Here is a 25,859-nt window from a genome sequence, read left to right on the forward strand (position 1 = left end):
CTATACTACTGGGAAGCATATTTCTCAGCTATCAAGAGTTTTGTATGCCTCCATGGTACAGTGGTAGAGCACTGGACTCCAGAGAACATGTACATGATTGAGGCCTGTAGGCCCAAAATATTATTTTTGGTTGTGGGAGGTTGGCAAAATGGTTAAGGTGTTTACCTTACAAATGCAAGGTGCAGTGCTTGATTCTCACACTGGATAACTGGCTAAGGTTAAAATGGCCCACAAGGGCAGTTAGCCTAGTACTAATCTATCAACCTATACACTCGAGCAACCATAATACTTTCTCACTGACAAAATCAAGGGCCTAAATCACTAAAGCTACACTGATCATTTCAAAGACCTGTCCCTCTTTTTGGTATCTTACAGGCTACTGATGGGTGATCTCAGCTTCGGTTACTGAGTGTCTGTACTGATCTCATCCTTTCATATCTAGTACACATCTGCAAGTCCAACAGTGGCAGAAAAAAACCCTTCAAGAGATCCCAGTCTCTTCTGTAACTTAAACAGAACATACACAAAGATAAATATGTTTCATAGAGAATACCAGTTCTCTGGAATCATCTTCCTCTCCATATAAGGCAGAGTATGTCTCTTACCCTCTATTCAAGTGTAATCTGGATGAACGGATGGGTAACGCAAGTTCACCCCTGGACTGGCATACTTGTTTCTTATGGCCAGGGGTAACATGTAAAGTCTGTCTGCCTGCCCCTGGGTTATTCATACTCATAATACAAGGGGCTTTGGGGAACTCATACTAAAATACTAGGTCTAGAAACTTAGCGGGAATGCATGGCTAACCTTTTGAAGATCCTCATGTATCATTAGCCTAGTAAGTACCTATGAACCAGTTTGGCAATTACATTTTATTGCAATTAGATGTCCAGATTTACATATATGGATCCAAGCACAATAATATGGTGATTACATGGACTCATTAGTAACTTCTGGGTATCAATATTTATTTTAAATGAAAAAAATATGAAACTAAAACTTATAGTAGTTCATGTGATGACTGCCACCAGAATGAGCTTCACATTTAGAAGTTAGGGAAGAAATTAAGAGATGTGATGAAACCACAATATAGCTTATGCATCACATAACTCCTGACAAGGCAAGGGAGTATGGCCTCACCATCAAGGTACTGAAGGCAGAAAAGCATTTTCTTGGCTAAAAGAAACCATCTGAAAATAAGTTCTTACCAAGATGAAAGGATTGAGGGAGGTGGACAGTGAGTGACCACTTCTGGCTCACTCATCCAGAGCAGAGTGTGACAGCTCTGGCTCACCACATGGATGACACCTAGCAGAAGCTCTAGGTGTTTACTCAGTACACTTGTGTGACTATAATGCACTTGCACTAAGCAGCCGAGGGGAAACTCATATGTGAAGGCATGCTTCCCCTCAGCAGGTATTAATGCAGCGTCAAAGGAGCTGACAAAGGAGAAGAGGGTGCACCCAGAGTGAGAAGGTAGGTCACTCCCAAGGCCCAGCAAGCAGGCCCACTCCTTATTACCCAACTTTCGCCATGGAATGGAGGGCTTATGGGGATTCCCAGGCAGGGATGAATTAAGCCATAAGGCTCTCGCCTAGCCCAGCCTCATTCCACCAGAGCAAAATGGACCACTTGGCAAAGGTAAAGTAGCCATCAGGCAAGGTCCTGGGGGAGAAGGAAGTAAAAAAAAAAAAAAGATGAGCGGGCTGCGTCCGTATGTATTGTATATTCGGTGGCATCAGAGACAGAAAGCTCTTTCTGGTGATATGCACCTGGAAAGCCTGTCCTGAACAGGCTTCTACTTGTTAAAAAATAAATGGAACAACCTACAACAAATTATTTTCCACCCCAAATTAAATGCACCTTAACACTACAAAGGAGTCAAGCTAACTGGATAATGTGGTAGGTGGGTTACAGTTTTTGATGAAACAGCATGGGTTTAGGACTGAACTTGAGATGTAAGAGGGATGACTAGATGAGAGAAAATGACATCTGTTGACAGCTTTCCTACCCCAAAGAAAGGCAGAAGAGATGATCCATGACAGAAGAAGCACTATTATAAGCTAGGGAAAACACAGTGGCATTAAGAATGTTGTGGAGGTGTGACGATGTTAGCATCATTAAACCATCAACACTGGAGGAGATAAAAAAGTCAGTGGTGTCAGCTCCAACAAGATGCTGCTGCTGTGGGAATACAGTCATATTCAAATTCCAACGGCTTCTATCTGGTGGGCACTTTTAGACTGAAGCAGTGACCGTAACAACTACTGCAAACAGGTGGCCAGTTTAGACAGCGTTTCTTGTACCCTGATTTCTCTGAGGTTGTCAGTATCAATAAAAGCAAACTCAAAAAGGGGTCAAAAATGATCTGCAGCTAAAAAGTTCATGCAAGATGTTAAGACAGACAGTAAAATCCATGTTTGCGCCATGCCATTAGATTAAAATTTAACAGTGAGAAAATCAAGGTTACAAGAGAGGCAGCTTAACAGGTCAGAATCTATTCTGAAATGTCTCTACAAGATGTCAAGATTTTACAGAGTGTAGCTCTGCTAATGAATTCACCTAAAAGAAAAACAAGTTAAAAGCCTGACACTCCTTCCCATCACTTCCTACGTACCTGACAATTTTACAACAGATGAAATTTGAACAGTACGGATGCTGGCTTATATTAATTCTCAATCAAATGTAATGAAATATTCATTGCAGTTTCTTTGACGTTATACAGCAAGTCTGTGGGAGTAGAGGGGGCAGTTTCCAGTGTGTTTTATAAACTGAGGGAAATATAAGTCATACTAAGCCAAAAGTAGAAAAAAAAGTTTGTCTGAGTTGAGCTGATATGAAGCCAAGGGAAAATATATGCACAAATGATTTGTGGTTTCAGTATTTTTAGGCCTAAGTACTGGTACAAGAGGAAAAAGGAGAAAAAAACACAAACACCTGGCAAAGAAAAAAAAGTAAGGGAAAAGCAGCGGGTGATTAAATCAATTCAACAGTCGAACAATGGAGTTGATTATTTTTTGTACAAAATGTCAGGTAACTGCACAGAAACTAGATTTTCAAGGAGCCAGAATTTATAGACACACAGCCACGTCAGCATTGATTGAAGAGCTGTGGTGGCACTAGAGTATATGCTGTTAACAGTTCCAGCAGAAAGCATAAAAATCATCTCTGAGAGAATTATGTGTAGTGCAATGAGCTGCCAGAAATATTTAGAGCATCATGAAGGGGGAGGGGGACAGGCAATACTGAAATATTTCAAAGTCTGCATGACCAGCACTAGCTACTGCAGTTAATCAAAGGCTGATTGTCTTTATTCAGTGCTAACATTTCCGCACAGGCAGAATGCTAGAAATTCACTTTATAAGCAGTATGCTACATATGGTAAATATTAAGGAGGAACACACTGACATTGTTCCCAGATATAAGAAACAGTCATGAGCTTTATGTAGACATGCACTAACATATACACAAATTTCCTGTTGACAAAAAAAAAAATACTTCATTTAAGATTTCTGCTTATTATCTATATTTTCTGTGAATATCAACTTATTGTATATGGCATCACTTAAATAATTAGAGAAGTAATTAGGACTTTAAAACGTTTCCAGTCATCCAGCTGTTACATCTGTGATGGTACCAAATACCTGTTACCACATCCCTAGGTTTGACTTTCCAGTCTGGGATATTGTCAAACCCTGTCCACATCTGGCAGCCTTAAATGAAAATGGCTTACTTACTAAGCCAAAACTGCTCCACCTCTGGGAACAGAAAGCTCATGCTGCATGCCACTCATAAACTCATCCTGGCCCTCTCTCGCAGACTGCTCTTAAATTGAAGTCTCAGTGTCGCCGTCCTGGACAGTAGGCTAGCCCTGACATACAAACATTCCCTAATAAAACTTACATGAGCTTCAGCACAAAGAGAATGACTTGATGCAGAGAACACATGCACATGCACACAGACACATACATTCACACACAGACAGAAAGAAAAAAAATTAGTACCTTTTTTCTCCAGTGACAATACATGCCGAGACTACACCAGAGACAAGTTGGGAAGGGGACAGGAATAGGCAGCAGCAATACAATTGCTGACTTCCATGTCTGGAAAAAATTTCTGTGCCCTAACTGGGTGCAGCTACTGGCATCACATGCAACACCACAAGTAATGAAATTAATTTCCACCAATCCTCATGAAGAAATGCTAATGGCAATCTATTGATCAATTATGGCACTGCCCTCATCACCATGGATGTGCCTGATCACTGAAACCCCTTACTATCCTCCTAAAGTTGGAGACCAAGCAAAAAAACATTCCCTTCCACCTACCTAACCAGCTTTTCCAGTGCCCAAGGTGCTAGATAAACTTGGGTTGGGTGGATTATAGTCAGGGCTGTATTCCTCTATAATAAGTTGAATTTTACTATGCTACATCCCTCTGTAATACTTCGCATCCCTACTACTAATATATACTAACTTTGAGATCACTGAATGTTGGGTAAAGGAGAAATCCTGCAAATACCACAATCACAATCTTTAAATACAATGCCCAAACTCACACATAACAGTGATAAAGCCTACTTACCCTCTACCACAATCCTAAAAACTTACGCTCTTCTAATAAACTTCTGTTTAACACCTGTAGATCCAACAATTTAGCAGGTGACTCCCTCTTCTGTAATACCATTGGTAAGCTATGGGATCTATTACCCACTGAACTCACAACTCTCCCCTCTCATTCACATTTCAAAAAGAAGCTCAAGCTTTATCTCATGACACACTGGCTATGTTCCTGTACTATCCCTGACTAACTGTTGCTTCTTCTCACTAATAACCACCTGCCTCAACTAGCCTTCCCTACGAGATCTGCTTATTATGTATCTTTAACTAAATTCTTCTTATATACACCTATATCTCATCATTGATTACTGCTCTGGCCATGCTTATTGGTAGTATAGCAGTTAACATTTCTAAAAAAAAAAAAAAAAAAAATAATATGAAAAAACATAAACTGTTTTTCCCCTATTCTATTCAAATCTGCTCTAATCTATACTGTCTTTAGTATACAACTTATTGGTATTTCTTTCTTGACTGTATTTTGCAAATGTTCTTCTGTATATTTTTTCAAGTCTGTACTTAATTTTGGTTCTTATTGTATACTGTTTTATTGTATATTGCTTGTTGTATTGCACATGGAGCTTTTCTACCCAAGCCTCTACTGAAAATGGACATGTATCCAGCTAGACTAGCCTGGTCAACAAATGTAAAATAAATAAATAAATAAATAAATAAAATAAATAAATCATTACTGCATCACATGTTGATGTACCAGAAAACATAAGAGTGTGGATAAGGTCAACAGCTGTCTAGAGAACTGCGGATGGTGGACTAGGCAGATGGTTAATAGGCATGAGAGATTGAAAATCCCTGGGTAGAACAATATTCCCTTTCTTTGGAATTGTGCTTTCTCGGAATTAGTATATATAATTAGCAAGGGGTGTGGGAACAAGGGGGCTTTCTCCTTTCTCTACGCTGCAGTATTTACTTTTCTATGTTTAAGCCAGGGGGCAAGCCCCCCTGCACCCCCCCACACCCCTTGCTAATTAATGTTTTATTTATTTATTTATTTTTTAAGTTTGAAATTACATGTGCTGAGGCTGTTTCTCAGCACATGTACAGAGTGGTGTCACCTTCTGTGTTTTTGACAATATCTGGGCAATGTTTTTGCAGTCAACTATGGCTGTATGGGTATATACATTAAAAACAGGTACACCCACAGAGATATATATATATATATATATATATATATATATATACACACACACACACACACACATGTATGTATATGCATATATATGTATATGTATATGTATATATATATATATATATATATATATATATATATATATATACATACATACATACACACACACATATATGGATCTACTTTTAAATCATGAATGCCCAAAATCCTGAATGACAGAATATCGAGACCAGAATGTCGAAAATTTAATTTCCTGAAAACACCAACACTTAAAATATCAAGAAAAAAACAAAAAGAAAACCTAAAGTCCATGCCCTCCAATGAAACAAAACACAACAACAAATTAAAACGCTGCAGTATTTACTTTTCTATGTTTAAGCCAGGGGGCAAGCCCCCCTGCACCTCCCCACACCCCTTGCTAATTAAATATATCAAGTCTGAGACTGCACTACACTGAAGAAAATGGTAAATATACCATTTTGTGCTGCATGGCTATATTAACTATAAATATTCCTTCATGTTTGCACTTAGGGCAAAAATATATTTTCAGTTAAATAGTCTGTTAAAAAGAGTAAACTTACCTTTGAATTACAACTAGTATTTCTTTCTCAAACCTTGTATAACTCTATACCCAGCCAAGGATTTACTACTTAGGAACTTAACGGCCGCCATACTGTTTTTTGTATTTTGCACACTACTAAACCTTAAAGAAACAATGTACAGTTTACCAACATACCAAATAAGTACAGTTGTGTACACTTACCATAAATGTAGATGTTTGAGTGTATTCACTGTTGCAGTCATTACATTTGGGTTATCCTGCTGGCAGGTTGCCCTCAGTCGGCCTGAATTCCAAAGTCTTTGGTCCTGCGTCAGTTGCTGTCGCCTCTTCCCTGACGTCAGGTCGTCAGGGGTATAAAAGATGCAGCCGACGCCATTTTATTCAGTTTTTCTTGCCCCAGACGTCAGGTGCCCCCAAAAGGGTAGGCTAAAATTATGTAAATAAAACATACATGCACCAAAAATAAGCTTTACCTTCATCTATAAGCAAATACACCACCTAGGTTGTATAGATTAGAGAAGGAAAGATAAGTTCCAGCAAAAATAAGGGGGATGGTGGGTGGGTAACCTGACTGCAACAGTGAATACACTCGAACATCTACATTTATGGTAAGTGTACTATGTTGTTCGTGTTTCACTGTTGCAGTCATTACATTTGGGTTGAGTCCCAAAGCTATGGATGGGGGGCTGGAGCTAAACAGCATTAGGAGTGGCTAAGAGGCCCTGCAGAACTGCAGTTGCAAAGCCTGCCCTGGATTTAGAGTAAAGAGGCAGACTGTAATTCTTTGTAAAGGTATGCACTGAACTCCAAGTAGCAGCCTCTAAAATGTCTTTGGTTGGTACTCCCCTGAGAAAGGCTGCAGCTCTGGTTGAATGTGGCCTAATGCCCTTAGGCACTGGTTTGCCATGCTGTGAGTAGCAGAAATGAATGCAGTGACCTATCCACTTTAAAATAGTCTGCTTGGAGATAGCCTTTCCTTGTGATGCTGTGGCATATGCCACTTGTAATTGTTCTGTCTTTCTGAAAACTTTAGTTTTGTCCAAGTAGAATCTAAGTTGTCTGTGTACATCCAAAGAATATAGAATTTTCTCTCCCTTGTTCTGTGGATTTGGATAAAAAGTTGGCAAATTAATTGTTTGGTTAAGGGCTACACTGGATACCACCTTAGGCATAAATGTAGGGTTTGTTCTCAGAGAGACCCTGTCTGGATAAAAAATGAATAAGGGTTCCACAGCCATGAGAGCCTGTAGCTCTGAAACTCATCTTGCAGAAGTTATTGCTAGGAGCAGAGCTGTTTTCCAAGAGAAGAACTTTATAGCCGCAGTAGCAACTGACTCAAAAGGAGCTAAGGTGAGTTTTTCCAAGACATAATTGAGGTCCCACGCAGGTATTGGCGTTCTCCTTGGAGGCCGTAAGTTTTTGGCTCCTCTGAGGTACTGCCTTAATAAAGGATGAGAAAAGAGTGGTGACTCTGTATTGTAATGAGCCGAAATGGCAGAGGCATGGATTTTAATTGATGAAAAGGATAGGCCTTTGTCCGGCATCTCAGTTAAGTATTGCAAAATCTGAGGAATATGTGGGACAGCTGTATCAGTTCCTTGAGCTTGGTTCCAAGCGCAAAATCTCTTCCATTTCCCAGCATAGGATTTTCTAGCACTAGGCCTTTTGGCTTCTAAAATGACATCCATCACAGCTTTACTGAGAGGTGTGGTTTGTATGGCTACATTATCTGCCATGCTGCCAGGTTTAGGGTCCTGAGTTGGCTGTGCAGAATCTGATTGTTTTGCTGGGACAGTAGATGAGGTATTTGAGGTAAGGTCCAGGCTGGGCATTGGGACAAGTTCCTTAAGATCGGATACCAGTACTGGCGTGGCCAGTCTGGGGCAATCAGAATAATTTTTGGTTTCTCCTGCCTGACCTTTAGGAGTACCTCGGGGAGGAGAGGTAGTGGAGGAAAGGCATATACTGAAAGGTTTGTCCAGTTGAAAGATAAGGAGTCCACTTTCCAAGCTTTTCCGTGATAAGTCCTTGTGCAGAATCTTTTTAGTTGATTGTTTTGAGGGGAGGGAAATAGATCTATGTCCGGGCTTCCCCATTTCTTTGTTATCATGTGAAGACTTGCGGATCCAGGTGCCACTCGTGGGGATCCATGAGGTTTCTGCTTAGTTCATCTGCCAGAGTATTTTCCTTTCCTGGCAGGAATTGTGCCTGCAGATGAACTTGGTAAGTCAATGCTGTGTCCCATAAAGCCATGGCTAGTCTGCACAGGGAATAAGAATGAGTGCCCCCCTGTTTGTTTATGTACCACATGACCGTGGTGTTGTCTGTCTTTATCAGTAGTTGTCCCAGATGAAGTCGGTCCTTGAAGGCTGTCAGGGCATTTTGAACAGCTAGTATCTCCTTTTGATTGATATGTAGATGCTTTTGGTTTGTGGACCAGGTGCCCTGAATGCCTCTTCCTGCCATGTGTGCCCCCCAGGCATAATCTGATGCATCCGTCGTTAGGCTCTGCCTGGCTGGGGGTAGTGAGAATGGCTGTCCCTTGTTTTGGTGACAAGCATTTGCCCACCATCGAAACTCCTGTTGCAGGCAGGGAATCAGAGTAATCATTGTTTCCAGACTGTGGCAATGCTGTGTCCAGACACTTTTTAGGTACCATTGAATATTCATCATATGCAGTCTTGCATATGGAAATAGTAAGATGCAGGATGCCATGAAGCCCAAAGCCTGCAGAATTTTTCTTGCAGATAACTGGGTCTTTGTTGCCATTTCCTTGAAATAGGTAGTCAGTTTCCTTTGTTTGTCTGGAGTGAGATAAGCCATCTGGGCAGTTGTATTTAAGCTTGCACCCAGGAATATTATCTCTTGAGAGGGTACAAGCTTTGATTTTTTTTTTTGTTGACTGTATATCCTAGGCATGATAAAAGTCATCACAAATGTCAGATGCTGTAGTAGAATGTCCTTTGTTCTCTGCTTGTATGAGGCAGACATCCAAGTAAATATATATTTGTATTCCTCTTTGTCTGCAGTAAGCAAGTACTGGTGCCAGGCACTTTGTGAAGACCCTGGGCGCAGTAGATAAGCCAAAGGGCAATGCAGAGTATTGGTAATGCTTTGAGCCAGCCTTGAATCTGAGGTATCTTCTGCATGACTGTCTGACTGGGACATGCAGGTATGCCTCTTTTAGGTCTAAAGTTACAAGCCAAGCCTTGCTGCCCAGCATGGGCAGAAGCTGCTGTAAGGTCAACATCTTGAATTTTGGTATATCCAGGAAAGTGTTTAGAATAGATAGGTCCAGCATTGGTCTCCATGCTTTGTCCTTTCTGGGTACCAAGAACAGTCTTGAGTAAAATCATTGTCCCTGCTCTTGCTGTGGTACTTGTTGAATAGCCCTCATCTCCATGAGAGCTGCAACTTGTTTTTGAGCCTCTGCCCATTGATTTTTTGGCAGGTCTGGCCAACCGTTTGCACTTGGCAAAGTATGGAAATGAAACTTGTAGCCTTGTAACACTATGTCTAGAACCCATTTGTCCTGGGTTATAATGTGCCAATTGTGAGAAAAAAGTGTTAGTTTTCCCCCTAAGGGTGCTGCCAGAAGATAAGTGCTTGGCGCAGGCAGGGAGAAGTGATTGGGACTGTTTCCTGTATGTTTGTGATTTGTCCTCTTCACCTTTGGAGGTAGAAGCATTCCACTGCTTAGACCTGTAGGATCCTTGTGGCTGTGATCTGCCCCTTTGAGGTCTGTCTGAGACTGGAAAGGACCAATTCTTTGTAGGCCAGTGTCTGCTAAATCTAGGTGGCTGTACCTGTAAGAAATCCTTGACCATTTTCATAGATTTAGCTTTGTCCTCCATTTTCTTTAACACCTCTTCTGCCTTAACACCAAACAATGTATCATGTTGTAAAGGAGCATCTAATAATTTTGCTTTAACATGGTCAGGCAGATTTTGTTCTTTTAACCAAGCATGCCTCCTAATGACAGAACCCGTAACAGTGGCCCTGCAGGAGGCCTCCAGAGAATCAAACCCACATTGCAAAGTATGCTTTCCAACTTGTTCAGCTGCATGCAATAAATCCTGCATTTCTTTGTTTTCTGCACATTCAGAATTTGCCATCATTTTCTGTTTAAGCAGTGTCATGATATATTGCTGATATTTGAGCATATAAAACTGGCAATTTAAGGCCCTTATTGCCAAAGTAGCAGATGTGTAAATCTTTTTTCCCCATCTATCCAGAGCCCTAGAAACCCTGTCAGAGGGGGGAGGATTTTTTGCAGTAGAAGCCTTGACCCCTTTTGGACCCTGAGAAATAGTTTCTGGGTCTGCAGTAGGGTTTTTGAAAAGCAATTTAGGAGAGTCAGGGACCCTGTAGTATCTGTCCGGCTAAACAGGAGCTGGAGGTAAAGAGTCAGGGGTCAAACTAGACTCGGAGAACACATCATCTACAATGTCCAACACAGGTGGAATAGCTAGAGGCCTGTGTTGAGGTAGTAAAAGGAAGTCTCTGAGCCTTTTCTTAGATTCTGAAAAATCTTGGCTCTCCCAGTGGAAGTGCTCCCTCATGGTATGCAAGGTTTCCCCAAAAGAGTAGTCCTCAGGAGGAGAAGCTGAAGGAATTGATTCTTCAGCATCAGAATCCTCATGGGGGGAAGAGAATATTCCTGATCAGAAGAGGAATCAGAAGAAATGGAAGCCTGATCTGAAGATTCATAGTCTGTCTCTTGCCTAGGCCTCTTATCAGGAGGGCGATGGGTACCCCTGATCAAGGTAATTAAGTCTTCAGCCATTTTGAGCATCTGTTTTTTGGGCATGGAGGCCTGTCCTTGTAACTGGTGGACTTGTTTCTTTGCCTTTAAAGGTGTTTTAGTCTTTGTCTTTAAAGTCAGTTTAGTATATAATTGTTTAGGTCTGAATACACCCTCAGAAGCCGATGCCTGCTCAGTGGCTCCAGACCCATCTGAAGGAATAATCTCTGAGGCTCCAATACCTTAAGTTTCCTGAGGCCTGGCCAACTCCACGTGGGAGTTGGTAGCGGTCTGCAACTCTAAAGTAGCGGGCATCAGGGGCTGCAAAAGCACCTCACTGAGAACCGGCGAACCGGCGACTTGCTTAGGAGAAGCTTCGTCATTGGTTTTGGACCTCGGTTGCTTGTCTTTTTCTTTTTCTTTGCATTTTTTGTGAACTCCGGTAGTCGGATGGCTATCCGACGACATTGTATAACTAATCTTCGCCCAAAATAGCTTAATGCAAAATTGTACCGATGCTTAATAGTGCGTTGGTTAAATCTAGCACAAAACCGACAACTAGCAATGTCGTGGACAGGGCCTAGGCAAGGAATACAGTAAGAATGAAAGTCCTTATGAGGTATTTGCTTCCCACAAGAAATACAATTAACTTTTTCTGACATTGGTCTGGAGCAAGAAAAGAGTTTCCCCAATGGGGTACTTAGCTTTTAATGAAGACTTCGGATCTGAATCTCGAACACGAAAATTTCAGGAGTCTGCCGACTGGCACTTGCGAACTGCCTCTGCTTTGGGCACCGCGCGGCAAGAAAGACAGAATAAAATGGTGTCGGCTGCATCTTTTATATCACCGAAGACCTGACGTTAGGGAAGAGGTGACAGCAACCGACGCAGGACCCAAGACTTTGGAATTCAGGCCAACTGAGGGCAATCTGCCAGCAGGATAACCCAAATGTAATGACTGCAACAGTGAAACACGAAGAACATCATCATTTTGGCATTCTGATACTTGATGTTTTAAACTTTCAAGCAATTAAACTTTTGACTTTCTAGTCTCAATATTCTGTCATTTGGGATTTTGGAAACTCGCGATTTAAAAGTAGATCCGTGTGTGTGTGTGTGTGCGTGTGTGTGTGTGTGTGTGTGTGTGTGTGTGTGTGTGTGTGGTGTGTGTGCATCTATAGATGTATATCTATACATATAAATATATATATATATATATATATATATATATATATATATTTATTTATATATATACCCATAGACAAACATACACATGGCACATGAGGGACCACATGCATGGCATGGCAAGACAGTATGTGATTTCCTATAGACCACAATGCTTAGAAGAATGTAGAATTCATAAAAAGTAGAAGAAAGATGTGGAACAAAGATGGAATCTGTAAAACATGACAGTAATGAAAAGTTTAGTTACTGTTCTGACAATGGGCATTGACAGATTTAGCAGTGTGCTCTGGAAAGAAAGCCCAGTTTATGCCCCACCAAAAATAGGGGATAAATTACCTAAGGAAGTCAAAGGTCTGCAGTAAAAGGTAATGCATTTTATGGTGCACAGGAGAAAAACCAAACACTGGCTTTCTGTCTCTAGCAACACAAGTGTGATCAAGATGATTTACAGATAAAAAAAATATGTGACTAGATAATTATATAATTTTAAAGTCTGTCCTAGTACTCATTACTACTTGGTGCCTTCTCTGCAGAAAGTCCAGCTGTATCTACTTACCATAAATGTGGATGTCTTCACTGTTGCAGCAGTCACTCCTTAAGAGTTCTTGCTGTGGGAGCTCTTGGTCATCCTGAATAACAGAGACTTGAATCCCCTCCTGTAGGCCAGGAGGATGCTCTTTCCTTCACTGGCAGCATGTCAGGGTACAAGGGCTGTCTGCCGGCACCATATTCTCTGTTCTTTCTTGCCTTTGGAGCTCAGTAAAACCTTTGTAGTATCGTCAGTCAGTTTTAAGCAAGAACGTAGATCACCAAAGAAAAGTACCCCTTTGGGGAATTATTTTTTCTCCATCACTGTTTAAACTGCATTAAATGTCAGTAACTAAGACAAATGTTTGTGAAGAATGTGGGAAACAAATCTCTATTGGGACTTCTACACTCTTATCTTTTTTGCCTCGATCCAGAATATGCTCATTTCAGCTCCAGAACAATTATGTGTAGGGCTGAATCTTTTGAAATACTTTTGGAAAAGGAAAGGGAGCATCATGGGGACCCTATGCACTATGGCATCCACTGGTAAGGCTGAGTCTGTTATTCCACATAGAAAGAAGGAGACGTGCTTCTGAGGTGCAGCAACCTAGAAGTGAAAATAAAGTGGAAGGGGGTTTGGTTTGGTTTTCAGACTTGCTTGTAAAATTACATAAATATGTGTGCACACATGAAGCAAGAGGAGGAGTACATGAAATACAAGATTATGAAGACTTTCTAGTGGTATTTTTTTCTCACCTTCTAAGGAACCTGTAGCACATCCTCAGAAAACTGGTGTCTAGAAGAGAGCAGAAGTCCATCATTCATACCATCAAGGTGAGAGACAGGATGTTGTGATGAAGCAAAAAAAATATGTTTGTGTGAGCAAGTCCACTCTATAGGGTAACTTGAGATGATGACCCATGGGCAGATGACAGACAAGGGGGAACCAATGCTGCCTAGGCTAAAAGGGAGTCACCAGCACAATTTTTGGCTTATCCCTTAACACAATGGGATTAGAGGGCTGGGGGAAGGCATAAAGAAAGTTCCCGTCCCAAGGAAAAGACCATTCATTCTCTAGGCCAGGGAGCAAGGATTCCTGCAGCAAAACAGCTTGAACCCCCCCCCCCGCACCACCCACACCCCCTGCAAATTATATATACCAACTCCGGGATTGCAGTACATTGAGGAAAAGGGTACATTTCCTGATCCGCACTGTACCTTGATCTCCATTCAAAAGCTTTGAGTTTTCAAAAGCTCGATCATATGGTCCTGACCATATGAATTTCAAACTTCTGAAAACTCAATCAACTGATAGGGACCCCTGTTAAACATCCATTCATGAAGATCTTCCAAGGATCTGCTTAGACAGTCTGCCAGGACATTGCCCTGGGAGGGAATGTAAACTGCTTGAAATGACAGGTTTCCTTTCATCTCCCACGCTAGAAAAGCCAGTCTGCATAGCTGATTAGATGTGTTGCTTTACACACACACACATATACATATATATATATACATATATATATATATATATATATATATACACACACACATATAAATACACGGGTCCACTATAGAATTTTGAAATTCCACAATCCTGGCGTTTGAAATACCAATGCTCAGAACCTCGAAATTGTAGAATCTCAAAATGAAAAAAAAAAAAAAAAAGAATATATCAAAAAACATGCTTTTGCATAGGGGCAAGCCCCCCAGCACCCCCCACACCCTTCACAACTTAAATATACTAATTCCGAGATCGCACTACAGTGAAGAAAATTATAATGTTCCCATTCCGAACTATATGGTGATCTCCATTTACAGGTTTCAACATTCCACAATCTCGAGGTTCTGAGCATCGGTATTTCAAATGTCGGGACTGGAATTTTGAAATTCTATAGTGGGTCCAAATATACACACATATAGATGATATACATGTGCATATACACACACATACATACATATGCATACAAATACATACATATATATATATATATATATATATATATATATATATATATATATATATATACATGTACAGTGGATATAAAACATGTACAAACCCCTGTTAAAATGCCAGGTTTTTGTGATATAGAAAAATTAGACCATAATAAATAATTTCAAAATGTTTCCCACCTTAAATGTGACCTATAGCCTGTACAATTCAGTTGAAAAACAAACAAATCTGTTAGGGAAAAAAATAAAAAACGTACAATAAGCTGGTTGCATAAGTGTGCACACCCTTAAACTAATACTTTGTTGAAGCACCTTTTCATTTAATTGCAGCATTCAGTCTTCTTGGTTACACACTTGCCATCAATTAAAAAGACTCTGACTAACCCCCAAATAAAGTTCAGCTGTCCTAGTAGGATATTCCTGACATTTATGCAGTTGCCTGCTACAGCAAAAAACATGGTTTGCATATAGCTTACAAAGCATCAAAGGAATCTCATTGTTGAAAGGTATCAGTCAGAAGAAGGGTAAAAAAAAGTTTCCACACCACTGGATATACCATGGAACACAGTGAAGACGGTCATCAAAAAGTGGAGAAAATATGGGACAACAATGACATTGTAAAGAACTCGATGTCGCTCTAAAATTGATGAAAAGACAAGACAAAAACTGGTCAGGGAGACTGCCAAGAGACCTACAGCAACACTGAAGGAGCTGCAGGAATTTCTGGCAAGTACTGGTTTTGTACTACATGTGACAACAATTTCCCATATTCTCCATATGTCTGGACTATGAGGTAGGGTTGCAAGATAGAAGACTTTTTTTACACAGAAAAACATCCAGGCCTGACTAAAATTTGCAAAACAATACATCAAGTCTCCCAAAAGCATGTGGGAAAATGTGTTATTGTCTGATAAGACCAAGGTTGAACTTTCTGGCCATAATTCTAAAAGGTGAGTTTGGCGCAAAAACACTTTGCATCACCAGAAGAACACCATCCTCACTGTGAAGCATGGTGGTGGTGGCAGTATCATGCTTTGGGGTTGTTTTTCTTCAGCTGATACTGGGGCTTTGGTCAAGGTGCAGGGAATTATGAACAGTTCCAAATACCATTCACTTTTAGCCCAAAACCTTCAGGTGTCTAAAAGAATGCTGAAGATGAAAAGGAATTTCACTTTTCAACATGACAATGACCCCAAGCATACATCCAAATCAACAAAAGAATGGCTTCACCAAAATAAAATTAAAGTTTTGGAATGGCCCAATCAGATCCCAGACCTATTCCAATAGAAAATCTGTGGGGTGATCTGAAGAGGGCTGTGCACAAGTGATGCCCTCGCAATCTGACAGATTTGGAGCGCTTTTGCAAGGAAGAGTGGGCAAATATTGCCAATTCAAGGTGTGCCATACTGATAGACTCCTACCCAAGAAGACTGAATGCTGTAATCAAATCAAAAGGTGCTTCAACAAAGTATTAGTTTAAGGGTGTGTACACTTATGCAACCAGCTTATTGTACGTTTTTTATATTTTATAATTTTTTCCCCTAACAGATTTGTTTGATTTTCAATTGAATTGTACAGGTTATAGGTCACATTAAAGGTAGGAAACATTTTGAAATTATTTATTGTGGTCTCATTTTTTTTGTATCACAAAAACCTGGCATTTGAACAGGGGTGTGTACACTTTTTAAATCCACTGTAGATATATATATATATATATATATATATATATATATATATATATCTATATACATACATACACACACACACACATATATATATATATATATATATATATATATACACACACATATAAATATATATACGTATATATACATATATATATATATATATATATATATATATATATATACATACACACACACACACACACACACACACACACACACACACACACACACACACACACACACACGCGCGCGTGCACACACACACACACACATATATATATATATATATATATATATATATATATATATATATATATGGGTCTACTTCTAAAGACCGAACCGACGATTCCCCGACACGCGGAAAATGAAGACCAAACGACCGACAGGTAAGTTTACCGACAGGGTGATTTGCCGATAGCGGAAAGACCGACAAGGGTAATGTGCGATCGCGACTCGGTAAGTGTGCGACAGTGACGGCGTTAGGAGCGGTGAGGTAAGTGTGCGAAATTGTGGGATTTCGGGTTAGGCTGTGGGAAAGGTGAGTGTGTGTAAGTGTCGGAGTTAGGGTTCATGTAAGGTAAGTGTGTGATAGTGAGGGACTGTAGTTTAGGGATGGGTTACGTGAGTTAGGGTTAGGGTGCAGGTAGGTGAAGTGTGCGATAGTGTCGGACCTTGGGCTAGGGGTGGGTTAAGTGAGTTAGGGTTAGGGTGCAGGTAGGTGAAGTATGCGATAGTGTCGGACCTTGGGCTAGGGGTGGGTTAAGTGAGTTAGGGTTAGGGTGCAGGTAGGTGAAGTGTGCGATAGTGTCGGACCTTGGGGTTAGGGGTGGGTTAAGTGAGTTAGGGTTAGGGTGCAGGTAGGGTGAGTGTGCGATAGTGTCGGACCTTAGGGTTAGGGTTTGGGTTAGGGCTAGTGGGTATGTTATGTAGTGTGGTGTGTTGTTTACGTTCGGTGTGTCGGTGTTATGGTGTTCGGTGTTTTGCGCTGTCGGTTTTGTGCGTTGTCGGTTATCTGGCATCGGTGATTTTTGTGTCGTAAGTAGCTTTCGGGCTTTTAAAGTAGACCTATATATATATATATATATATATATATATATATATACATACACACACACATATAAATATATATACGTACATATATATGTATATATATATATATATATATATATATATATATATATATATATATATATATATGTATATATAACTTTTTCTTTGCTCTTCTATTGAAAAGCTGGACCAGGAATGGGCATGTACCTTGCTAGCAGGGCTGTCCTTAGGTTTTGGTAGGCCCCTCAACTAAATCCCCATCCACCCACCACATAAACCCTCCCTTCACTTGTTGGTTTTCTGGATTTAACACTATTTCAGATTAGGCATCACGGATACATGCTGTTACTGTGTATTATAAGTAAAACAATATGTATATCTAGCAACCCATACTTTATCATATGGCATACTAACACATAATTAAGTCACTGGACTCCTGCATTACCCCCAGATCCAATATTTCCTGGAGTTCCCCTGTCATCTTCACTCAGGCACACTGTAGGGCTTGTTTGATAGGCTGGAGTTTCATCAAGTGGGTGCACATTGGCTTAACAGTAACCATATCCCCAAACTCCTGTAGCACTACCTTCTTCTCCTGAACACAGATTGAGATAGCTGCATACTTCTCCCTTATCTCTCCCTCTGTACTTCTTTTTTTCCTCTTTTATGTCTCTCTCCTCTCACTTCTTCTTTCTCTCATTTAACTCATGCCTTACTCTTCTTCCCATCCTATGACCAACAATAGTATATTGCGACAACCAAAAACCTTGAACCAGACCAAGACACAAAACGGGCTCAAATAACCAAAAGCTGTCACAAGTATCAAGGAACCACAAGTAGAATCACCAAAAAATGATTTATTGAAACTGAGCGAGTTCATCAAAAAGTATCCGGACTTTTTCAGAGTTAAACAAAAGTGAGGAAAAAAGGCTCCAATTTATATCTACATAATTGGTCACCTGACACGCACACCCTTAACAAATCAATCAGAATTAAAAACATTTGTTACATAACAATGTTTGTAATAAAATACACAATACACGAATAGAATATAAAAAACAATTACGTTTTTGTTAAACTTGATACAATTTCAACTTTAATATGCATGCAATGGAAACTTGGTCATTAAGCCCAGGGAATTTACATGCATTCAGCCTAATTTGCCATAATAACTCCCTTAGTTCTAAAAGGTCCACCCATGGGCCTCCTCTAGGGTTAATTGCCACACAATCTAAGCCAAAAAAAATAAAAAAATGATCTGGATGGTTGGAAATGTGTTTTGCTAGGGAGCTATTCATATTGTTTTTTTCGAATATCTAAAGTGTGTTCGTAAATATGCTCCCTTGGCTTTCTTTTGGTTTTTCCTATATAGTAACAAACACATTTTTGGCACCTAGCTACATAAATACCACCAAAGGTATTGCAATTACAAGGAAAGGTGCTCTTGATAAATATTTTGTTAATGTTTATTTGGTGCCCAGAAAAAAGGCATTGTGAGAGGTCAGTACATTAGGTTGACTAGAATGATTTCGGATGACAGATTATTTATGAATGAATGTGATGAACTGGCTAGGATGTTCCAAAATAGAGGATACCCTGCCAACATGATATTGACTGTAAGAACCAATACTGAGTCTGAAAGGAAAAACAGGTCTATACCTCCTTTGGTCAAGTCTCATATCTATAACATCAGTGAGGCGGCTAAGAAAAAAGGTGATAGTGGAAAAAGATTTCTCTTCAAGCTTTATGATATAGTTTTATGTAGAAGACACCAGTATCAGGAGAATAGTTGTTTATAAAAAAGGCAAAACTATTAAAAACCTTTTAGAAAGAGGTGAGAGTCTTTGGAAGTTAGACTCACATAAGAAACCTGGTACCACCAAATGTGGGAACTATGGGCAATAAAAGTAAATTTTTGTAGGTGACCAAATAAACATTAACAAAATGTTTATCAAGAGCACTTTTCCTTCTAATTGCAATACTTCTGGTGTTATTTATGTAGCTAGATGTTACTATATAGGAAAAAACAAAAGAAAGCGAAGGGAGCGTATTTACGAACACACTTTAGATATTAGAAAAAACAATATAAACATCTCCCTAACAAAATACATATACAACTATCCATATCATTTTTTTCTTTATTTTTGGCTTAGATTGTGTAGCAATTAACCCAAGAGGAGGCCCATGGGAGGACCTTTAAGAACTAAGGGAGTTATTATGGCAATCTAGGCTGAATGCATGTAAATTCCCTGGGCTTAATGACCAACTTTCCATAGCAAGCATATTAAAGTTAAAATCGTATCAAGTTTAACAAAACCTAATTGTTTTTTTTATATTATTTTTTACTGACTTGCTGAATTTTCTATTTGTGTAGTATGTATTTTATTACAAACATCGTTTTTATGTAACAAACTTTTTTAATACTTATTGATTTGTTAGGGGTGTGCTGTGTCTGGTGACCAATTATGTAGATATAAATTGGAGCCTTTTTTCCTCACTTTTGTTTAACTCTGAAGAAGTCAGGATATTTTTTGATGAAAGTGCTCAGTTTCAATAAATCATTTTTTGGTGATTCTACTTGCTGTAAATACTTTACTCTTTATACATTATTTTCTCCATAAGCATGTTATACTATTTGATGTAGTGATAATTGAAAGGTACTCGTCTTATCAATTATACTGACTAAATTATTATAGCACATCTACTTATGATTCTGGTCATTTATACTACACATTAGCCTGTCATTCACCTCTCAGTATGCTTTGTCTTAGATTACCACTGTCACATTGCTATTGATTACAGTTCATTGCTTATTTGCCTATATTTCCCATATTCTGTGCCTGAAAATGGTCCATGTGGATCAGTGTTCACCCTCCATGCCAAACGTGCTCAGATGCCAGGAAGTGCTGGATAAATGATTCCATGGGACTGTGCTTAATGGTTGTAGATAGACAAGGGTGGCCAAAAACAGCAAGAAGAATTTCTAGCCATTACACATTCTGACCTTATATTATCTCTGTTTATACTTTCATGGGCTTCCAGTTCTCTCCCACACTTGCTCTGAATGGCTGGAGTTCCTTACCCAGTTAATTCTCATAACTTGTTACAGACAAGGTGTTTCCACAAAGATATAAAACTGCTGGACTCAGAATCTCTCTGCAACATAAGGCATACTGTCCCTATCATAGGCTATTGTGGGCCCCTCTAAAAGAATGGGGCCATACAGGGCCTAAAAGGTCCAATTGGCCTAAGCCAAGTCCTGTTGGCTACCCTGCCAGTACAAGGAACTGGCTTTTGCCAGGCAAGATAAATAGGGTAATTGCTCATTACAGTTCCAGACTCTAAATAGCCAAAAGCTTTGGATTTAGATGAAAGTGCAGATGTGCGCATGTGTGTATGTGAGTGCGCTCGTGCATACCTCTCAACCTCTAGTGCAAGAATTCTGGACAAAGCCAAACATAATGGGGGACCAAAGGCCCAAAACTGTGGACAAACTTTAAATGCTGTTCTTATAAACCTAGAAAGATGCTAGTATAACAGGTTTTGTGTTAGCATGCATTTTCTGAATGATATAAAGTCTCAAAGTTAAATAAATGTCATTGTTTAGTGACTTCAACCTTCAATGATTTTCCAGAAAACTACAAATTGTATGAGGAACAGATCAAAAAATCTGGACATTCTGCAAAAATCTGGAAGGTAATGTGTGTGTGTGTGTGTGTGTGTGTGTGTGTGTGTGTGTGTGTGTGTGTGTGTGTGTGTGTGTGTGCGCCCGCGCAGCACGTGTGTATAGGAAAGCATATATATATATATATATATATATATATCTATATCTATATCTATGTATACATATATATATATATATATATATATATATATATATATATATGCATATATATATATATATACATATATACATATATATATATATATATACACATACATATACATAGATATAAGAAACAGCCTAGTAATAAATGTCACACTATTTTTCATTTTCTAACATTCAAATACAAGCATACTAGTCTCCTGAATGCACATGGTGAACATAATGTCTTCACTTTTGTGTATACCGTTTACTCAAATATTAAATGAACTGTAAATATTTAAACTGGAAACAAAAGTTAAAAATTGATGATTTGTCAGAAACTTTCTTCAGAATGACAAGGTACCCTTGTATCTCTGAAACCGTTTTTGAAGTCTAGAAGGCTTAGATAGAACCAATTGTCCACCAGTTGGTGAAGACCATTATATATTGTGTATAACAGACGCATGAAATTTGTGTTCTTATGAAATGAGAGTATTTATTAGTTGAGTATATATTCTTATCAGTATTTATGCATTTGTATTAAAATGTGTATATTTTTTATGTATTTTCTATATGTTTTTTTTTTAATTTTTTTATATATTTTCTTTTACACATATTTCTTTATATATATATTTTTTATATTTTTGTTATTTTTTAGATGGTGATGTAATTAATTTTTTTAGACTAAGATGCTTGATAAGACTATGATCTTGTCACTTTAAGAAAATGTTTGAATTCAGTTTTTGGTGCCTTTTTTACTATATAAGGAGTTGTTATCAGTGATGCATTATGGTCTGATGAAGCCCTGTTGAGTGAAAGCGCTTACCGGATTTATCTATTTGTTTCAATAAAAGACTCACACTGCATGGAATTGCTGCCTTTGGATGTGTTTTAAAACTTACCAGCTGTATTTCGCTGTGATACCTGATTTTTGCTGTTTTACCATTTGGACTGTGAGGGGAATGCAGAGCATTTTCTATTTGTGAGTTTTTGTCTTGGTTTGAAGTTATAAAAGTTAAGAAACTTTCTTCAGAAGTAACCTTAAAGATAAAATGCTCAAAGTAACAATTTAAATATTTATATTCTATTCAAAAATGCATTCAAAATCAAGTTCATGCAGTGATGCAGGAATACATTTTTTCAGCTGTTGTAAAATAAATAGGTTAACTGTTGAGGGATCTCTAAATGCAGAAGAGAAACATAAACTAAACTGGGTATCTTTCAAACATGTTAAGCAACAAGTAAAATAAGTCACCCTACTGAAAATACAAATAGTACATGTTTGGAAAGCACGGATTCAGGACATATACTTTTTGCCACTTACTTAAAAGCATTAACAGCCACCACTACTGCAACACCAAATGCAGATGCATTCTCAATTTGTTTACGCAAGTTACAGCATCCCTTCTCCAATAGCTCCAAATTCTGGGAAATAGAAACATAGAAAAATATATAATGTGATCCATCCAAAAAATAAGTAGTTTAGAGAATGTCTGTAAAATAATTTCAAATATTGCCTTAAGAAGTACAAAATAAAACTGACAAGCTTCCATTACCTTGCTCCCTTACTGTCTCTCGATTGTGTTGAACAGCAAGGACATACCAATGAGCATATCACACAAATCCGATATCACTAAACAAATAATTTCTACTCTATATGTTTCCAACTGTAGCTCTTCAGAGTGAAACACAGAGTAACAGTTTTCTGTTTTGCATATATTTTTAATAATTTTAAGTGGATGCATCAAAATTAGCCCATGCTTCTGCTTTATTCTAATTAAGAAGGCCTGTAAGACTTGCACATGATCAGTCAAGATTGTTCCACTTGCTACAGACATGTCTTCAGAATATACTGCCCAACTGCAAGTGAATTATGTTTAAAACCTGAGAGCCACTGTACATATAGATATGTTGTAGTTCACCTTTTGTAGGTTTCTCTTAGATTTCAAACATTTTCGGTGAAGGAGATGACTGAAATGTCAACAGTTATCTGTCTCTAATGACTACGTCAGTGACTCACACCATGATAAGGAGGAGTAAATTGTCATTGTGAGTGAAAACAAATATGTACACTCAGCAAGTAGTTTCATGGCAGTTGAAGATGAGAAACACTAATCATGCTAATGTGGCAAGATGACCAAACAGGCAATCAAAGTGCTCTAAAATGTACTCTTGATAGGAAATGGACAGAAAGAAAAAAATACATGCCAAAGCTGACACAGAAAGGTACTAGGGAATGTACAAATGCAGAGTAATAAGAAAACAACGTACTCAGGAAAATAGCATTAAAGAATGACTTAAGATTTCATATCAAGATCATGGACTTCTGAAGAGGAATTAAAGAAAAAACAAGAAAATGCAGAAAGGTAAAATACATTAACAAAGGAAGAAATTGTTTATTTAGCAGTAACAGGAGAATAACAATAAGCAGAGGAAATTATTTCAACTTTTAGAAATGATGAGGGATATGCAAAACAAAGGAGTGGATATTGTTAAAAAAACTCTGACAAACAGTCAGAAAGCTCTTGATGAAAAAATGACCATATTATATATATTATTGAGGCTGTTGAAAAGTCACAGGGCTGATGCTCCTTTTTTGCATGTTCTCCACAGGGTGGTTGTGTACCAATTAGGGTTAATCAGTACCACCCAAGGTTGAAGAGTTATGAGGCTCAAAATCCTTCTTGTATCATGTCAGTATCTCAAATTGTTAAGACTACCATCACCTACTGATAAGCAGGGCCTGTTCCCTCCAATATTTTTTCAAAGTTTTTTTATGCAACACTAGGTCAATGTGGAATAAATTGTGATTATATCTGACTTACTGTCTCGCCATGTAATTCACAGTCCTAGGCAGGGACACTAAGGAGATTGCTTTCTGTTATTTTTCAGGCTTTTATTTAACAAAAGTTGAGACTGGAAAATCTAACTCTTTAGAATATGTCCTAGGGACAGGAGTGAACTGCAGATTTTTACTACTCTACTATTTGCCAGGACATCTTGGAGTGTTTCAGCAAGACTTTTCAAATCCCCTCATCAATATACTTCACAGATCCCCTATTATTGTTACATTTGGGTATTTTAAAGTCTGGACCATGGACAAGACCTGTGAGCTCACCATGGAGCTCGTACATTTAATGTACAGTGCTGGCTTCATTCAGGTAGTTTTAACTGCAATCTGTACGTTTGGGAAATTCAGATGTACTGACGGTGACATAGAAGAATAAAATTATTGGTGATTTGGCTGCACTTATTCCTGTGTGTGTGTACATCCGAGGTCTGGGTCTGACACAAACTATGGTTTTATCATGAAATGAGATCAAGTGTACAAGACAGAGCAGAGGCTGGAAATCAGACAAGGTCAGATGTGTCTTATCAAGGATAAGCTTGTACTGGATGAGCATTACACTTCAAACTCATCAGAGATCTTCTGAAAAAAGACTGTGTTTGAATATAGAGAGATCTCTGCAGCATGTAACTAGCCAACACATTGTGCTGCTCAGCCTGTCTGAGCACCCGTGTTTTTTTTCCCTTTGAAGGTTGTGAGGAAACTGCATGAATCACTGATGACAACATTTCTAAGAAAGCCAAGGTCTATCCTTGGGCACTACTGGTTGTTAGAAATGGGTAACTTGGACTTTTGTTGAATACAGTTTGACTATGCTGATTACAACAAGCTCCTGGATATTGATTTAGATGTGTATTCAACCATCTGTGCCTTGGGTTCTGGTCTAAAAGGATGGTAAACACTTGCCTCAGAACAGCTAGATTCAGTTATTCTCTAAATTATTTATATCTTTTTAAGGACTGTGGTGCTTCCATCTTTATTACAAGAAACCCAGGTTACCCCAGTCCTTATGATACCACCTACTTATGCAAACATACTGGAGAATATTCAAGTTTATTTTTTACTGGAAACATTGAGAAACTTGGGATGGGATTGCCATAATGGTTAAGGTCTTTACATCACAGATACAAAGTGGGGGGAAATTCATCCCTGGTTCAGCACCTATGTCTGTAATGGACACAGGCAACCTGTAAATGGTTCATCTCCCAGGTCCCTGCTTGTAAATGTTTCATCTTCCAAACCCCTGCTTACAAGATTTGGGATGTGTGGCAAGGCTTAAAAAGGCCCTTGTGGTCATTAGTCTAGCAAACACCTATGAACCTATAAGAATATAGCCCAAGCCACATACTACACTCTATAAATGGACTGTGGGGCAGTGGGTAATGCTCTGGTCTTGTCTCACTTTGACAACTGCAGTGTTTACTACCTTGGGCTTTCAGATGATGACCTAGACAGAATGCAATGGGCACAGAATTCTGCAGCCAAGCTCTTGACTGACATTTCTAAAGTGTGTTGCACTACGTGTGTGCTACAGGAAGTGGGTTGGCAGCCAGATATGTATTTAAGATTCTGATTTGGGCCTTCCATGCTCTATGTGATCTGGGTCCTGTTTATCTGAAGGAGCTACTGAAGACCTATGTTTTTACCAGATAGCTAATAGGTTCATAGGTGTTTACTAGGCTAATGACCACAAGGGCCTTTTTAAGCCTAGCCATGCATCCCAAATCTCTGACAAG

At 38.9% G+C, this 25,859-nt stretch overlaps 1 protein-coding gene across 1 annotated transcript in view; it reads right to left on the minus strand.

The window, feature by feature from the left end:
• The window catches only part of MTHFD1 (methylenetetrahydrofolate dehydrogenase, cyclohydrolase and formyltetrahydrofolate synthetase 1), a gene marked incomplete in the record, with an annotated part of 1,466,165 nt that overhangs the window by 300,721 nt on the left and 1,139,585 nt on the right, over positions 1–25,859 (minus strand). The window contains 1 exon segment of the mRNA XM_044074387.1: positions 22,600–22,700. Coding sequence (XP_043930322.1) covers positions 22,600–22,700 — 101 coding nt within the window.

The sequence above is a fragment of the Protopterus annectens genome, chromosome 6.part0 (assembly GCF_019279795.1).
Source record: "Protopterus annectens isolate FY-2018-M chromosome 6.part0, PAN1.0, whole genome shotgun sequence".
Lineage (NCBI taxonomy): Eukaryota > Metazoa > Chordata > Ceratodontiformes > Protopteridae > Protopterus > Protopterus annectens.